This window comes from Artemia franciscana, unplaced genomic scaffold, assembly GCF_032884065.1.
Source record: "Artemia franciscana unplaced genomic scaffold, ASM3288406v1 PGA_scaffold_64, whole genome shotgun sequence".
Taxonomy (NCBI): Eukaryota; Metazoa; Arthropoda; class Branchiopoda; order Anostraca; family Artemiidae; genus Artemia; species Artemia franciscana.
In genome coordinates this window covers 335753-354655 of record NW_027062702.1, presented here as the reverse complement: position 1 = coordinate 354655, position 18903 = coordinate 335753, and the positions used below count along the sequence as shown (strand labels likewise).

General features: G+C 35.4%; 3 protein-coding genes across 9 annotated transcripts in view; 2 read left to right on the top strand and 1 right to left on the bottom strand.

Moving 5' to 3' along the window:
• Positions 1 to 6962: 6962 nt before the first annotated feature.
• LOC136042097 (uncharacterized) lies at positions 6963 to 8009 on the top strand. The gene has a single exon (XM_065726996.1). It carries the CDS (start codon positions 6963 to 6965, stop codon positions 8007 to 8009), a length of 1047 nt encoding a protein of 348 aa, XP_065583068.1.
• A 325-nt stretch (positions 8010 to 8334) lies between these two features.
• Positions 8335 to 18903, bottom strand: part of LOC136042099 (uncharacterized) — a 118108-nt gene continuing 107539 nt past the window's right edge. For all 7 annotated transcript variants that reach the window (XR_010621165.1, XR_010621166.1, XR_010621168.1 and 4 more), the window contains one exon: positions 8335 to 9161. Coding sequence is in view for 1 of the 7 variants with exons in the window: in XM_065726997.1 (XP_065583069.1) it covers positions 8858 to 9161 (304 nt within the window). In the remaining 6 variants the exon portion in view is untranslated. The remainder of the gene's footprint in view (positions 9162 to 18903) is intronic.
• On the top strand, positions 10425 to 17848 carry LOC136042100 (uncharacterized). Its single transcript, XM_065726999.1, has 3 exons — positions 10425 to 10688; positions 13806 to 13999; positions 16074 to 17848. The coding sequence occupies exons 1-3, from the start codon at positions 10553 to 10555 to the stop codon at positions 16377 to 16379; spliced, it is 636 nt and encodes a 211-aa protein (XP_065583071.1). The 5' UTR covers positions 10425 to 10552; the 3' UTR covers positions 16380 to 17848.

Sequence of the window (18903 nt, the reverse complement as noted above, 5' to 3'; positions counted from 1 at the left end):
TAAAACCTACTTACGTCCATCCATTTTCTTTAAACAGACAGGAGTTCTATGTTTCCTAGCTTCAATAAATTTATATGTAATTTTGAGACCAGGGGTTACAAAGTAGGTCAAAACTTGCAAATGCAACTGTGGTATAACTTATTAATTTGTAAGAAATGTATATCAATATAAAGATTAAGAAAAACAATCATGTAGAAGACAAACAAATAAATAAAAGTATTCCTTTACAACCATTTAATGAAGTGTCACAAATGTAGATCAAACTTAAGATTGAAATGAACAAAGCTTCCAGTGACCTTCCACTTAGCCTACATACCCAGGGGAAAATCATGGAGCTGTATACTAATAATTGGAACTGTCTCACCTCTCTGGCTAGTTTAGGACTTTTAATTGATTAGTCTACTGAAATTTTCCAATCCTGTGGAATTGAAATATTTTTCATTTTTCAGCAGAGCATTAAGACAATCTATCACAATGAAAAATACCCAGAGCATCTTGAATGGAATGACTAAGAAAGACAAACGAAAACCACAATATGCAATCTTACAATTAAGCTTCTAGCCACACTAATGAATTAGGCTACCCAGTTCTGAAATAACTGCTGAAGGTGTATTTGTCTATACAATTAGAAACTGGCCCAAAGCCCTAACCTCTTCCTTGTCAGAAATTCACATATTCAAGCAATACAATATATTTAAATGTTACAAATTTTGTCATTATCATAATTATCATTACCTTAATTTTATTATTAATTACCTAATTTTATCTTGATTTTTGGTTTTCAGTTTCTTTTTCTCTGGCCTTAGTTCTGAAAAGGCAATTCCTGTAGTAGAATTCTGTTGCAATTCCTTGAGTAGAATTTTAAGCCATAACACTAGGTTTTCTAAATTTAGGAATACTCTTTTCTGCCAGTTTCTGAAAAGGCAATTCCTGTTAATTGAGCAGAACTTTAAGCCATAACACTGGGTTATCTAAATTTGGGAATACTCTTTTATGCCACCTCCTTATACATTAAATATATGGCTGACATTATTTAAAAACAGAATGATTAGCCCAATGCCTACATTATATAGTCTATTTTTGTTGAGATTGTTGTTTAAACTAGATTTTTAAGTTAATCTGGTTTATTGTCCTTTTGCTTTTTTCAAATAAAACCATAGAAGCTAGCTGATCATATTTCTGGAAAATCTTGGGCTTTACATATTAAGCCAAACCTAGCTTATCTTTTTTTCATTTCCAGGTCAAGATGGAAGAGGAGCTGTTGCTACTTTTAAACCTGCAGTTGCTGCTGCTGCTTCTTTTGAAGAAGAGAAAGAAAAAGAAGTGTATGGGTTAGACCAATTTTTGAAGTTTCAAGGAGGATAGGTCAGGGGCCATCTCATAACCTCATGAAAGAGCTAATCATCTCAAATGATGTGATTATGTTTGTCTACTATACTTAAAGTATACCACTGATGTCTACTACACTTAAAGATACTCAAGAGAGACTTCCTACCATTCCTCTTAGTCAGCTCCTAGTCTTTTCAAGGTGATGTCAAGCCATTATTGTTACCTCTAATCTGCTGCTGACAAAACAGGCTTATCATCTGAGTCCCAGCAATGTCAGATCACAGAAATTGGGGAGATTCACTTAAATAGTTATCTGGTTTATTGTAAATCACATCCTTTTTCCCTTTGTAGGGAATAATAAACACATCCCTTTGTAGGGATGTGTCATCAGGCAAAAGTGTGTCCCAGGAAGGTATTTTGAAGTACCTACCTCCACTCCTTCTAGATGGTCCCCAAATTTGCCTACATGATAGGTCTATATCTATTGAAATTTTGACAAAACAACATTTTACCTTAGCTTTTGGTTATCAGTTTCTTTTTCTCTGTCTTTAGTTCTGAAAAGCCAATTCCTATTGATTGTGTAGAAATTAAAGCCATAACACTTGCTGATCATCATAATTGTTTTTTAAATTCCTTTTGTTTAAAGTGTTTTAGAGAGATTTTAAGCCAAACATGGGCATATTGCTGTCACAAATGGTTTTGCTCAAAGAGCAGGTTGAAAACAAATATAATATATAATTTTTCTTTTTTTTATTATTTAAATTATATAATATCACAAAATTAAGCAGTCATTATGCTGGTTGTATGTTAAGTAAATACAATCCCTGATGGAGTTTTGTTGATACTTGTTTTTAAATTAATTTGTTTAAATAAAATGTATATTGTTTATGGGACAGTAGTGAACATGGCAGCAACAATGACTTGAGTTGTTTTTGTTGAATATTTTCTTTTTTTAAATAATTGTTGTTCTATGGTCACATTTGCAATCCATGCTAAGTGGCTGGCACTCTAGATTGAGAATCTTTTGTCCAAGAGGCACAGGTTTAATTCCTGGCATTATCAGTTTATTTGGTCTAGGACAGTGATGTGACTCTGTAACCTCAGACAGAATTGGCCCTACTTTAAAAGGTAACTTAGAGAAATCAGGGGACAGTAAACAGGAAGGGCATGCAAAAGCATGGTATGGCTGGCCCCTAGCTTCCTATCGAACTTCATGGCTAAAGGACCACCAGGTCCTTTACTGGCCTACTGGCTTGCCATATAAACTTTCTTTTAAACCCATATGTACAAATGAAGAAATGCCAGTAAGGTCCTTCCTTTTCAATGAATTGTAAAGACATGTATAGACAAGAATGTGGGTCATCATAGATGGCTAAAGTTTAATCTTCACTGTTTTGTTTTAATTGTCATGGCTCTGAGGCTTTAGTGTAATAAAACCTACTTACGTCCATCCATTTTCTTTAAACAGACAGGAGTTCTATGTTTCCTAGCTTCAATAAATTTATATGTAATTTTGAGACCAGGGGTTACAAAGTAGGTCAAAACTTGCAAATGCAACTGTGGTATAACTTATTAATTTGTAAGAAATGTATATCAATATAAAGATTAAGAAAAACAATCATGTAGAAGACAAACAAATAAATAAAAGTATTCCTTTACAACCATTTAATGAAGTGTCACAAATGTAGATCAAACTTAAGATTGAAATGAACAAAGCTTCCAGTGACCTTCCACTTAGCCTACATACCCAGGGGAAAATCATGGAGCTGTATACTAATAATTGGAAGTGTCTCACCTCTCTGGCTAGTTTAGGACTTTTAATTGATTAGTCTACTGAAATTTTCTAATCCTGTGGAATTGAAATATTTTTCATTTTTCAGCAGAGCATTAAGACAATCTATCACAATGAAAAATACCCAGAGCATCTTGAATGGAATGACTAAGAAAGACAAACGAAAACCACAATATGCAATCTTACAATTAAGCTTCTAGCCACACTAATGAATTAGGCTACCCAGTTCTGAAATAACTGCTGAAGGTGTATTTGTCTATACAATTAGAAACTGGCCCAAAGCCCTAACCTCTTCCTTGTCAGAAATTCACATATTCAAGCAATACAATATATTTAAATGTTACAAATTTTGTCATTATCATAATTATCATTACCTTAATTTTATTATTAATTACCTAATTTTATCTTGATTTTTGGTTTTCAGTTTCTTTTTCTCTGGCCTTAGTTCTGAAAAGGCAATTCCTGTAGTAGAATTCTGTTGCAATTCCTTGAGTAGAATTTTAAGCCATAACACTAGGTTTTCTAAATTTAGGAATACTCTTTTCTGCCAGTTTCTGAAAAGGCAATTCCTGTTAATTGAGCAGAACTTTAAGCCATAACACTGGGTTATCTAAATTTGGGAATACTCTTTTATGCCACCTCCTTATACATTAAATATATGGCTGACATTATTTAAAAACAGAATGATTAGCCCAATGCCTACATTATATAGTCTATTTTTGTTGAGATTGTTGTTTAAACTAGATTTTTAAGTTAATCTGGTTTATTGTCCTTTTGCTTTTTTCAAATAAAACCATAGAAGCTAGCTGATCATATTTCTGGAAAATCTTGGGCTTTACATATTAAGCCAAACCTAGCTTATCTTTTTTTCATTTCCAGGTCAAGATGGAAGAGGAGCTGTTGCTACTTTTAAACCTGCAGTTGCTGCTGCTGCTTCTTTTGAAGAAGAGAAAGAAAAAGAAGTGTATGGGTTAGACCAATTTCTGAAGTTTCAAGGAGGATAGGTCAGGGGCCATCTCATAACCTCATGAAAGAGCTAATCATCTCAAATGATGTGATTATGTTTGTCTACTATACTTAAAGTATACCACTGATGTCTACTACACTTAAAGATACTCAAGAGAGACTTCCTACCATTCCTCTTAGTCAGCTCCTAGTCTTTTCAAGGTGATGTCAAGCCATTATTGTTACCTCTAATCTGCTGCTGACAAAACAGGCTTATCATCTGAGTCCCAGCAATGTCAGATCACAGAAATTGGGGAGATTCACTTAAATAGTTATCTGGTTTATTGTAAATCACATCCTTTTTCCCTTTGTAGGGAATAATAAACACATCCCTTTGTAGGGATGTGTCATCAGGCAAAAGTGTGTCCCAGGAAGGTATTTTGAAGTACCTACCTCCACTCCTTCTAGATCGTCCCCAAATTTGCCTACATGATAGGTCTATATCTATTGAAATTTTGACAAAACAACATTTTACCTTAGTTTTTGGTTATCAGTTTCTTTTTCTCTGTCTTTAGTTCTGAAAAGCCAATTCCTATTGATTGTGTAGAAATTAAAGCCATAACACTTGCTGATCATCATAATTGTTTTTTAAATTCCTTTTGTTTAAAGTGTTTTAGAGAGATTTTAAGCCAAACATGGGCATATTGCTGTCACAAATGGTTTTGCTCAAAGAGCAGGTTGAAAACAAATATAATATATAATTTTTCTTTTTTTTATTATTTAAATTATATAATATCACAAAATTAAGCAGTCATTATGCTGGTTGTATGTTAAGTAAATACAATCCCTGATGGAGTTTTGTTGATACTTGTTTTTAAATTAATTTGTTTAAATAAAATGTATATTGTTTATGGGACAGTAGTGAACATGGCAGCAACAATGACTTGAGTTGTTTTTGTTGAATATTTTCTTTTTTTAAATAATTGTTGTTCTATGGTCACATTTGCAATCCATGCTAAGTGGCTGGCACTCTAGATTGAGAATCTTTTGTCCAAGAGGCACAGGTTTAATTCCTGGCATTATCAGTTTATTTGGTCTAGGACAGTGATGTGACTCTGTAACCTCAGACAGAATTGGCCCTACTTTAAAAGGTAACTTAGAGAAATCAGGGGACAGTAAACAGGAAGGGCATGCAAAAGCATGGTATGGCTGGCCCCTAGCTTCCTATCGAACTTCATGGCTAAAGGACCACCAGGTCCTTTACTGGCCTACTGGCTTGCCATATAAACTTTCTTTTAAACCCATATGTACAAATGAAGAAATGCCAGTAAGGTCCTTCCTTTTCAATGAATTGTAAAGACATGTATAGACAAGAATGTGGGTCATCATAGATGGCTAAAGTTTAATCTTCACTGTTTTGTTTTAATTGTCATGGCTCTGAGGCTTTAGTGTAATAAAACCTACTTACGTCCATCCATTTTCTTTAAACAGACAGGAGTTCTATGTTTCCTAGCTTCAATAAATTTATATGTAATTTTGAGACCAGGGGTTACAAAGTAGGTCAAAACTTGCAAATGCAACTGTGGTATAACTTATTAATTTGTAAGAAATGTATATCAATATAAAGATTAAGAAAAACAATCATGTAGAAGACAAACAAATAAATAAAAGTATTCCTTTACAACCATTTAATGAAGTGTCACAAATGTAGATCAAACTTAAGATTGAAATGAACAAAGCTTCCAGTGACCTTCCACTTAGCCTACATACCCAGGGGAAAATCATGGAGCTGTATACTAATAATTGGAAGTGTCTCACCTCTCTGGCTAGTTTAGGACTTTTAATTGATTAGTCTACTGAAATTTTCCAATCCTGTGGAATTGAAATATTTTTCATTTTTCAGCAGAGCATTAAGACAATCTATCACAATGAAAAATACCCAGAGCATCTTGAATGGAATGACTAAGAAAGACAAACGAAAACCACAATATGCAATCTTACAATTAAGCTTCTAGCCACACTAATGAATTAGGCTACCCAGTTCTGAAATAACTGCTGAAGGTGTATTTGTCTATACAATTAGAAACTGGCCCAAAGCCCTAACCTCTTCCTTGTCAGAAATTCACATATTCAAGCAATACAATATATTTAAATGTTACAAATTTTGTCATTATCATAATTATCATTACCTTAATTTTATTATTAATTACCTAATTTTATCTTGATTTTTGGTTTTCAGTTTCTTTTTCTCTGGCCTTAGTTCTGAAAAGGCAATTCCTGTAGTAGAATTCTGTTGCAATTCCTTGAGTAGAATTTTAAGCCATAACACTAGGTTTTCTAAATTTAGGAATACTCTTTTCTGCCAGTTTCTGAAAAGGCAATTCCTGTTAATTGAGCAGAACTTTAAGCCATAACACTGGGTTATCTAAATTTGGGAATACTCTTTTATGCCACCTCCTTATACATTAAATATATGGCTGACATTATTTAAAAACAGAATGATTAGCCCAATGCCTACATTATATAGTCTATTTTTGTTGAGATTGTTGTTTAAACTAGATTTTTAAGTTAATCTGGTTTATTGTCCTTTTGCTTTTTTCAAATAAAACCATAGAAGCTAGCTGATCATATTTCTGGAAAATCTTGGGCTTTACATATTAAGCCAAACCTAGCTTATCTTTTTTTCATTTCCAGGTCAAGATGGAAGAGGAGCTGTTGCTACTTTTAAACCTGCAGTTGCTGCTGCTGCTTCTTTTGAAGAAGAGAAAGAAAAAGAAGTGTATGGGTTAGACCAATTTCTGAAGTTTCAAGGAGGATAGGTCAGGGGCCATCTCATAACCTCATGAAAGAGCTAATCATCTCAAATGATGTGATTATGTTTGCCAATTATGTCAGAATGACTCCAGAAAGTTGGAATTGCCTTCTTGGTAAGGTGTTCAATAAGTTGGAGAAGAGTACAACAAATATGAGAATACCCATATCTCCTGCTGAACGATTGTGTGTTACAATTCGTTACTTAGTAGATGGGAAAACCCAAAAGTCTTTGATGTATGAGCACCGCCATGGGCACAGCACAATTGTTGGGATTACCAGAGAAACTATGACTGCCTTTATTGATGCACTGAAAGATGATTATTTACCAAACTTGTCAACTGAGAACATGAAGGAAGTTGCTAACTACTTTTACTCCCGCTGGAACTTACCAAACTGCTGTGGTGCCATTGATGGCGAACATATTCAAGTGGTTGCTCCTTATAAATCTGGGAGCACTTACTACAATTACAAGAATTTCTTCAGCATTGTCCTAATGGCAGTTTGTGATGCTGATTACAAATTTACTTTTGTAGACATTGGTGCACCTGGTAGTAGAAGTGATGGGGGAGTTTTCTCTGATACTCAGTTTGCCAGAGACCTTGACAGTGGTGCCTTTCTGCCAGGATCAACAACACTGTTTCCTAACTTTATTGGGGGGGATGAAGCTTTTCCCTTAAAAAGCTACATCATGAGGCCTTACCCTGGACAATATTTGGACCATCAAAAACGGGTATTTAATTACAGATTATCGCGAGCCCGAAGAATAATTGAAAACTGCTTTGGCATTCTTGCCGATAAGTGGCGGATCTTTTTTACACCAATTCACACTTCACTTGAAAAAGTGAACCTGATAGTGAGGTCATGTGTTTGCTTGCATAATTTCCTGAGAGTTAGGGATGGAGTGACAGTGATCACTGCAAGGTATATTAATGTTGGAGATGCGGATCAAGGTGATGAGGACAATGGCCAGTGGAGAAATGTCCCAGCCCCAACTGATACATGGGACAGAATAAACAGGCTTGGGGCAAATAACTATACTATTGAGGTGAAAAAACTTCGTGATACCCTATGCATTTACCTCAATGGTATTGGAAAAGTACCTTGGCAGAATATTGTAAATAGACAGTAACTGTTCAAGCCTTGTGTAGAATTATGTTGCTGTCTTATGATTTTACATAGTTATATTATTATTATATATATTATAATTGTTATATAGTTATAATGAAAATGTCATAGTTTGCTGCACAATTTGATTTCTAAATCGTAGGTAATGTAGTAGAAGTGATTATACTGCAATCACTGTGCATAATTGGTGACTGACTACAGTAATCTCAGAATATTTCTTAGCTTTTAAGTATTTATAAGTACTTTTAAGTATCTGAAAGGTTACATATCTAAAAATCAAAATGAAATTTTGATATGAGACACTTTATATGAGATTAATTGGATGCTGTACAGTCATTCTTTGTCACATGTGGAAATAATTTTTCATTCTTAAGTTATTTTTAATTAAAACAGATTCTCAATTTTACAATACTTGAATATACACGTGAAAATTCATAAAACAATATACTGAAGTGAAATTTGGCCAGTATGTACTTACAAGTTTAGATTCCTTGCTCTGAAACAGAAAACTTTTTTTTTTAACTTTCTTCCCTCTACTTACATTTCGGGATCCCAAAAAGTGGATGGTGTTGCCATCACAACCAACATAGTAGCAGCTTCCAATAATTATTATCATGTATCAAATTTGTTCACAGTCAAATAGTATACATATCACAATCTTGTTGGAAGTACTGGCAAAATTTAGCCTATTTGCCATGGTTATAATATGGAAATGTGAATTTGATACAAGATGTACACTACCATGAGAAATTACATCTGATTTGAATTACAAACTACTATTCACAACAGAATAGTTACAAGTATTATTGAGCAAACATTATACAAATAATCTTGAATAAATGGTAACTGTTTTTAGCAGTAATCATGAAAATTGAAACTCTTCACAACGTTTTCTTGTACTGAAACCCTATTTACTGCCATCTCTGTATACTTAGCAAGCACTCCGAACATTTCAGCCTGAGCCTTGACTCTTAAGTCAGTCGGCAGTTTCTTCAAGTCTTCAGCCAAGGCCATGGAGACCCAATCCGCTGGCTGTTCTTTTTTGCTTTTCTGTTGCCCAATGACATCCACTAAGTCTCCAATTTTGTGTGACACGGAAGAAATTTGTGCATCCAGGTCTGCTGGGTCACAAGACTTCCTCCTCTTTTTATGGCCACTTGAAAAAGAAAAAAAAATGAACAAAAAAACATGAATGTTTGAACAACAAAAAGAAACCAAAGAGCAACCCCAGGACAAAGTGAATGTAGGAACTAGTGTAAGAGGCAATGAGTTTGAGCTGCAACAGCTATGAAAAAATGACTTAGATTAGGTCACAGGGTCGCACTAGGGCCAAGTCAAGAAAGGTATGCTTATTAGCTATGAATATACTAAGATTAATGCATAATGACATCTTAAGAACCATGGGTCACTCAACTGATAAGTGAATTTCTTTTTCCTCATACGGTAGGCCACTTTACATTTATAACCAAGCTGATGCTTGAGATTTTTGCATTCTCATATAAATGCATTCTATCAATTTGTTCTTGAACAATACAAAACAAGCCCCAATAGTGATTAAATCCATTGATATCATTTTAGTCTTATGCCTAAATAAGATTGAAATTACCTCTCAGACTTTGGACCTGCTTGGGATGCTTCCTCTGCATCAGTTTCTTTTGAAGGCACAAAAGAGACTGAAACAATACCAAATAAAATGTGGCATTGGTAGAAAAATGACGTTGTAAAACCTTTCTCAACGAATTGTGAAATTGCAATTGTGGAAGTCCATGGACCTAAGGTGTTAAAACACAGAGAACATAGCTCTCTGACATGATTTGTTGATTATTTCACAAGGGGCTCTAGCTATGTGGTTGCTAATGTCTCTACACTTGGTGTGCAGTGCATTCTGGCTTGTTTTGATTGTAGCCTATTTGCTTGAGACTACTTCTCAACCCATTTCCACCCTGATTGGACACATTGTGCAGTGGCTTCTTATGATTTATTTTGCTTGCTTAATATAGGCTACTACTGAATGAACCCCTGCCCCTCTGCCTGTGTTTGCTTTACTTTCTTGGCTTTGCTGTGTTACCTGTTTATTTTTAACCTAGGCTATTGGGATATTTGTTTTCTATCCTCAACATTGATGGTGGTCTTATCAACAAGCTACCTATTCTTGAGAATAAGCTTCAGAATCATTATATATTGTGTTTAAAAGAACATTTCATGGCTAACCACAGCATTGGTGTACTAGACATTAGTCCCAACTTAAAAAAAATTTAAGTTCCAACTAAGCATATCTACTTATGTAGCATCACACCTTAATTCAAGAATTTTATTTCCGAGTAACCCTTAGTTCACACTGCTGCGATTTCGCGCAAAATCGTGCGATGTTGATGATAATGACAAAAATCATGCGACATACGAAGCAAAACCATGCATTTTGCTGCAATGAAAAATGCGTTCATAATTTCAACTCCTACGACAAATCACATGCGTTCAATAATTTCAACTTTTTGCGACAAGTGATTTAAAAAGTTTTGTTTCTGATTTAAAAAATAAAAAAAAATAATGGAGGTGACTGAAAAACTAATTATGGCTGTTAGGTGCAAGCCCATATTATTTTCAAAGAATTTGAGTGATCACTGCAAAAAACACCTTGTATTAAAGGCCTGGGAAACGGTCTCAGGGGAAGTTGGTGTTAGTGGTAAGCATGTCAACTAACTTTTTGTAGGCTATAGGCCTATTTAGTTCAAATTTCTATGGGTCACTAGCAATCTACAACAAAACCCTGATTTTGGATGGCCTAGGTCAGACACAGGGTTTATCTAACATTTACTATACTCTTTGGTAGGCCTATGCCTAACAATAAGTTGGGTCCATGACTTTCTTATGATGGCAATCAAGATCAAAGGTCTTCACTAGATTCAAGGATCAAATTTTCTTTGACCCTTGAAAATCTAGTGATCATGCAAATTGGGGGATCACTAGATTTGTAACATAATGCATATCCCCTGATACACTAAATCTAACTGTAGAGAACATAAAATTTAAATGTCTCCAGACCTATCTAGACCATATCTAGTAGGCCAATAGAACTGAGATTTTCCGTTGCCAAGCTGCTGCTAAGAATCAGAAACACAAAGAATTGAGATTAGAAAGCAGTTGTGTTTATAGGTCTTGATTATTTAGACCAATAAGATTTGTCATATTTTACCACCTTTTAGTTAAATCCTTGTATAGTCATTTTCTTTATTCATGTAAGTCAATAATCAACACTTAGTTATTGATACAATTATTCCCTTAAAAAGTCTTGCTATTATAGGTAGCTAGAGATACTCGGTAGGCTATTATCATTGGGGAACCCTAAGTGAGTCATCTTTTACTTTTCTTGTACAAAACACTGGTAAAATTCTAGTTGAGTGACTTCTTGCTATCTCAGAAAGGGGTTTGGTAAGGAAAATGAAACTTTCAGGGATGGGTCTACAGGCTAATGTATATCTGGGGAAGGTATTTTAAAGTACCCACTTCTACTCCTTCTCCCTCTAGAGAGCCCTTAAATGTGCTTACATGACAGTTCTATGCCTATTGAAAATTTGACAAAACAACATTTGGTAGAATTCTAGTTGATTTGACTTCTTGCTATCTTGGAAATGAGTTAGGTTAGGAAAATGAAACTTTCAGGGATGGGTCTACAGGCTAAAGTATGTCCCAGGAAGGTATTTTCAAGTACCTACCTCTACTCCTTCTCCCTCTAGAGGGCCCTGACCTTTGATGACCTTCGAAAATATGTATGTTATAAAGGTGAAATCTTATAAAATAGATCTTCTGCATGAATGAAGTACAACAAAAGTGTTTTCAGCTTCACAACTTTTGCTATCTTAGAAACTTTTGCTTATCTCACACAACTTTTGCTATCTTAGAAAGTGATTAGGTTAGGAAAGTGAATTCTCTAGAGGGAGAAGGAGTAGAGCATGGTACTTCAAAACACCTTTCTGGGACATACTTTAGTCTGTAGATTCATCCCTAGAAGTTTCATTTTCCTAACCTAACCAATTTCTGAAATAACAAGAAGTCAATCAACTAGAATTTTACCAGATCATCTTCAGACTAGATATTGGTAGGTTTGTAACTTTACTTGGATCTTGGAGTGATGTCCCCTGAAACCTCAAACCATCAGTTGATTGCCACCATTTCTATTCGGCTCCTAGCCTAACCTGCTTTTAACGGCTATACCAGTAAAGGGACTGCCATCCAGGTCTTGCTATAGATTTAATGGTCAACGAAAATTCAACCCTTGAATCTAGTGACAACCTTTGATCTCTATTGCTGTCATAAGAAAGGTGTGGGCCCCACTGCCGACTTTAGATACTCCATGTCAAATGCTGATGGCCTTCTGGCACCAGGACCCTGACCTACTCCACTAGAGATGTATTTTGATTAGTTGGTCTCCAAGTGTTATTCATTAGGCATAGGGTTTTCCAATTGCAAGATATATCCATCACTTTGGTGCACTTGGTCTAGTGTCCACCCCCCCCCCCATGATTTTTTTCTAGATCCATCCCTGGCCCTAACTGCCAGATCTAACCAGAGATTAAATGCATAGGTTTTGTGTATGTTTTTTCTTCTTCGTTACATTGCCTTAATTTGGTAAAATGAGCAGTTAATCCTTGTATATGCCTAGTGTGAAGCTATACTTAGCTCCATTTAGAGGGGGCTGTTGTTCTATTGTAATAGTATTTGTTGTTATATTTTAGAAGAGAACAGAATAGATAAAGCAATAATATACATGTTTTTCCTCCTATCTGATTTCTGCCCTATATTAAATCTTAGCTAGCAAATTGACAAAGTCAGCAATGTTAGTAGCATATTCTAGGGTATGCTATAGTATGTTGTTTAATTGCAATGGTAGTGGTTATTTTATTTGAAAAGAGAACTGAACAGATAATCTAATAATATACATGATTTTCCTCCTAACTGATTTCTGCCCTATAGTAAACCTTAAGTAGCAAATCTACAAAATCAATTCTACTCTTGTGAATGGGTTTCTTGGCATATCAAAACCTTTAGACCTGTATCGAATTGCATATCATTATTTTTTTTATGTAGGCTATCGGATATTGGATTTAAATAAATAAAGGAAATTTTATAATTTAATTAATAGAAAATTTGTTGCATATCATAAATAAGAATCTTGCTATTTTACTGTTTTCTTTTAGTTGTATATTTCTTAGGGAAATACAAAACTTACCTGGAACCATCAGGGGGTGAGGTATATTGTTAGAAAAGTAGCTATGATATTTGGAAGGAGCATAAAGCAAGGAATTTTATGATACTAGTTTTTTTGTATTAATATGTTTCCTTCAGAGGAGCCCTAGCTCAATTTCTTACTATTCTAGGGAACTAAATAGTAGATGTAAAGAATATCTCATTTTTCCCTTATCTAATTTCTATCCTTTAAGTAGGCCTACCCATGTTCCTTGTTTTCTATCTAATATCTGCCCTGTACACAGAATTAGCCCAAAATACTCTTTTTGTGCCTTGTACATGAGGCTGGTTTTGTAAGATTCCTGGAAACACTTTCCTGCTTAATCATAAGTCTTGAAAACTGCTGAAAAGCAGAAAGGAAAAAGTTGCATACACAACACTTATAGCACAAAAACTAGTGGAAAATGTTTGTTATAGTGTAAGATTTAAATATATTTAACAAGGATGTAAGTAATTCAAATAATAAGTGTCATGGATGATACAAAAGCCAGCTTACCCCTGGCAGTATGGCTGGTTTTCTTTTGCTAAAGTTGACACTCTTTATCATTTGTTTCAGTGCAAGAATATCAAAAAATGTGGCGTTCTCTAAGAGATGGATATATGAGAGAGAAACGCTCTCACATGCTGACAAAGAGTGGATCAGCAGCAGTGAAGGAGAAGAAGCCCTGGAAATGGTACAGCCACATGATCTTCCTGAGTGACCATATTTCATTTAGACCAACACAGTCAAACTTTGAATTACCAATTAGGGTAAGTAAATTCAGCAGTTTGTTAATTAGTAAATATGATGTGAAGGTAGAAAATTATGCCCTACTTTACACTTCTTACCATGATAATAAAAATGGAGAAATTGATTTAGTTATTTCTGATTAAACGAGTGTGGCAAATTCTAGCTGGACCCAGTGGAGTGGCATTTTGCTATGAATATTTCTTCCAACTTTCATTCAAATCTTATACTCCTTTCAAAAGTAATGCAAACACACTGAAAGACTCAGCGTTTGCCTGATTTTACTTAAGGTCTTCATATCAGAGTTTAATATTATTAATGGTGTCAGGCATCTTTGTTTCAATTTTCATTTAAATCTGGCACTCCATTCACTACTATGCTATCAAACAAAACTTAAAACCATATCTCCCTCTCCCTTTTTGACCTGGGATCTAAATCACAGAACATCATGGCATAAGGCATATGTTGCAGTTCTAAATTTTATTCAAAGCCATCACTCCACTGGTTAATTATTCTAAACATAGCAAAAAACTCAACTTTTTTAACTCTTTAAACACCCTTCCCCTCGCCCTATTTGAGTTATTCATCTCAGAACTTGGAATTATGTGACATGTTGGGCACATTTTCTCAAATTCTTGATCAAAGTTACAACTCTATAAGTTAGAATAAACTAAATCAATATTTAAACTTCTTCAATGTTTAAATCCGACTTTTCCTTGCCCTACTTGAGCTAGAGTGTTCATATCATAACTGAATGTGTCACAATCCAAGGCATATCTGGTTTCATTTTCTAATAAATCTGCCAACACTTTTAAGAGGTATACCAAGCAAGAAACTCCTTTTTATTTCAACTCTTAAAACTCCCTCCTCTTTGCCTTTTTATGGCACTTGGTGCCATAAAAATGGAAAAAATTGAAGTATTTTTAACTTACTAACGGTTGATCAGATCTTAATGAAATTGGATGTTTGGAAGGATATCATGTCTCAGAGCTGTTATTTTAAATCCCGACCGGATCTGGTGACATTGGGGGGGGGAGTTAGGTACTTTTATCTTACGAATGGGTGATCAGATCTCAATGAAATTTGATATTTAGAAAGATTGCGTGTCTAAAAGCTCTTATTTTAAATCCCGACCGGATTCGGTGACATTGGGGGGAGTTTGGGGTGGGGGAACCTAAAATCATGGAAAACACTTAGATTGGAGGGATTGGGATAAAAATTGTACGGAAAAATAAGCAGAAGTCTTGGATACGTGATTTACATAATTGGAACGGATCCGCTCTATTGGGGGGGGGGGGGGGTAATTATGAAAAATTAGATAAAATGACGTGTTTTTAACTTACAAAGGAGTGATCGGATCTTCATGAAACTTCATATTTAGGAGGACCTCGTAACTCAGATCTCTTATTTTAAATCTCAACCGGATCCAGCGTCATTGGGGGGAGGGGCAGAAATCTTAGAAAATACTTTTAAGTAGAGAGATCAGGATGAAATTGGATGGGAAGAATAAAATCCTGTCTAAGATGCCATATGAGCTCTTATCTCTTGTTTGAGCTGGGGTCTCCATCTTACAACTTGATTTGGACCATGGACCATTACACATCTTTGGTCCAATTTTAATTCAATTCTGACTGCCAGTTCACCCGCTATATTCAATTACACAATATTCCCATTCTGGATAGTATTTAACTACGAGCAGAACAATGGAAACCGCAAGAAGGCATCCAGAATATATGGAAGGATGAATATATTTACAAAACTGAAAGCCTGAAGCTCATTAATATACCATTGATCTTTCTTCTCTTGGGATTGTTGATGCTACAAGGAATATGATATCACGCGTTCCAACACCGCGTAATAATGTTATCAATGGGGCTAAAAACTGCAGGATTAGCCTAAATGTATTTGTGGCTGTGTCGTTGAAAGCTGATATCTTTTTCAAGTATTTTTTATGTCTTATGTTTTTGCTAGTGTCTGCTGTACTACTGCGTTTTTTGCCACTTTAAAGACAAACATGAACAGTTAAGAGCAGACTGAAAAACGTTTATCAGCTTAATCGGTAAATAGGTCATTTGGATGTAATTTTACTTTTTTAAGGTTGGAGTTGGGTCAGGCGGAGAGATCCAAGAGACAGAGGAACCCGAAGAAAATGTCATATATACAGACGGTGGCCAGGTCCAGTTAGACTATGTGGAAGAAACGAATTTTATCTTGTTTGAATCCCCAAATGGTAGGACATCGTCGTGCTCAATCACTCAGCCCAGGTCCCCCACCCTGAACAGAAAGAAAGCTTCGCAGGGAGAGTGTTCAAAGTCAGAATTCGAGAGAGATCTGATTGGTATTGTTGGAAAGGAGCAAGACCCAGACGGGTTTTTTTTTTCTTGTTCTTGCTGCAGATATTAAAAAACTAAGTGACAAAAAGAAAGCTTTCATCAAATTTAAAATTCAGGAGCTTCTTTTCAAATTGTCTATTGACCAGAGATCTCTCTCGACTGATGGCAGTGTTCTGTCATGTATTCCTTTTAAGTTAATTTTTGACTGTATTTGAATATAAAGCTTCTTTTTATTTCAGTGGACCAAGAAATATCAGGTTTATTAGTTGGAGTTTTCAATGTATCATGGTGTATGTTACCACGTTTCTGCAGATACTGAGTATCTTGCCAATTTGCGTTCCCTGGTATCCTGACTGTAGTTTCTAAGAAAGTCGAAGGACCATATCATTTTGTCAGATTGAGTAGAAAGCAGTTTGGGGCTATTGTTTTGGGTAAATAGAAGAACTTCTTTTTGGGTGACTTCTAAATAACATAGATTCGGCACTACCATCTGCTCCAACGTCTACAAACTGAAACTTATAGTCAGCATCAACAACTGCCATCAGTACAACACTAAAGAATCTCTTGTGGCAGAAATACGTAGAGCCACTGTTTTCTGGGCATCTCAACCTGATATATTTTCCATCAATTGCTCCTATGCAATTTGGAAAGTTCCACCGCCTCAGAAACTTGTCAGCGATTGTCTGGAACGTGGATTGGGTTGGTGGCTTCAAACATTGGCTTGTCATGCTAGTCCAAACGGCCTCTGTCGTTTCTGCCACTATAAGAGTCACTGTCGAACGGCCAATCAAATACTGGTAGGACAAAGACCTCTTTGACTCTCCTGTAGCAAGATGCCTGATCGTCAGTGCAAGTCTCGTAGCTGCTGAAATAGGTCTCCTCCAATTGGTATGTTTCTTCTCAGTCTTACTTTTAACAATTGCTAAGAGTTCCTTGAATTTTGTAGGAGTCATTCTAAGGTATTCAAAATACCATTTTGGATCTTCCTTTTCTAGATCCTGCACCAATTTGCTGGAGGCACCATCTGTTTCTCTTTTTCTAAGGACTGGTCTGACCCACCACCTCCGTGTAGCTTGTTTTGCACTTCCATATAGCTGCTCCTCTAAGAAACAAAGAATATAAACATAAGTCTCTATTAAAAGAAAGCTGGAATATGTCTTTGATAGTGAACATTTTCAAGCCCTTGACAAGCATAGTGAAACAGGAAACACTTATAATTGTTGCAAAATAGCAAAGGGCAAACTACATTTTTTTTTCTTAGCTGTTTTTCTGTAGATGAGGTTATTATGAGCCTTTTGTAGCATAGCCTGTACCCAGCTTTGTTTAGTGATTTATACCAGGATTTAAAGCAGTAACTTACTTTCAAGACTTAAGAGACTTTCATACATTTAGCATAGCCTGTACCCAGCTTTGTTTAGTGATTTATACCGGGATATAAAGCAGTAACTTACTTTCAAGACTTAAGAGACTTGCATACATTTAGAAAAAGCTACATGCAACCTGATCTAAATAAAGATGCTATTGCAGAGTATCAAAGAGAAGCCTAGTATTGCAGAGTATATTCCAATTGCAGTAAAGGCACATTACAAAGAACAAGAACCTACAAGAACAGGTTCTTAGAATACCGTTGGAGTGGTAAAGAAACTAGAAAATTGCAAAAATTAAGATAAAGAACTGAGAAGAAGATTAAAAAGAAACTTTGAAAATTGCAAGTACAGTACTAAGTGCATACAGCAAGTAATATTAGCAAATTAATAAGATCATAGCTGCACTTTTTTTTCTCTCATGCTTGTTAAATTAACACATCCATTTTGCAACAGTTGTGCACCAGGCTCTTTGGATGATTCTTCTGCCCAGGGAAATCCCATAGAGGAGTAAATAATTACTGTCTAGGAGAATCTGATTTTGGAAGGAAAACCTTTGAATATCTCTGTCTAGAAAACTGTAAGTCCTGTTACCTATTCTATTGAACTATAAGAGGGTCAGGGAGGTGTCACTGATCAAGTTAATACTTTCTTAGGTCTGTAGAGCCAGTGGGGTCTAGAAGGTTTTCTGGATGACCACTTTTTTGATAGGTGATAATTCCAGGGGCCGATGGCCTGCTCTAGGTGACCTCTCTGCGAACTGATAACCCAGACAAGGTCATCAGTCCATAGAGATGTTACCCGGATTTAGAAAATAGGCCATCACTCTATAGACTGATCACCCATATTCCAGACTAGGTCAACACTTTATAGAGAGATCACCCAGACTTCAAGAATGAGCCACCAATCCCTAAAATAATGACCTGTTAAATGAGTGGTTACCCAGAAAAACTTGTGGACCCCACTGTCTAGAACAAATATTTATATTTTCCAGCTTCATTCATCTCTGTCATACAAGATTCTCAAAAAAAAAAATCGTGACCCAGCCTTAGCTATATATCCTACGTAATCCTAAAAGCAACAGCTTGCCTGCTTTCTTCGTTTACTCGGCAGATAAAGTGCAATAGCCTTTTCTGAATTTGGCTTAACACTCTCATTGCTTCAGTTTGAGAACCAGATTTGAATTCTTCTAGAGTTTTAAATTCTTCTAAGCAGTTATGTTAATATTCT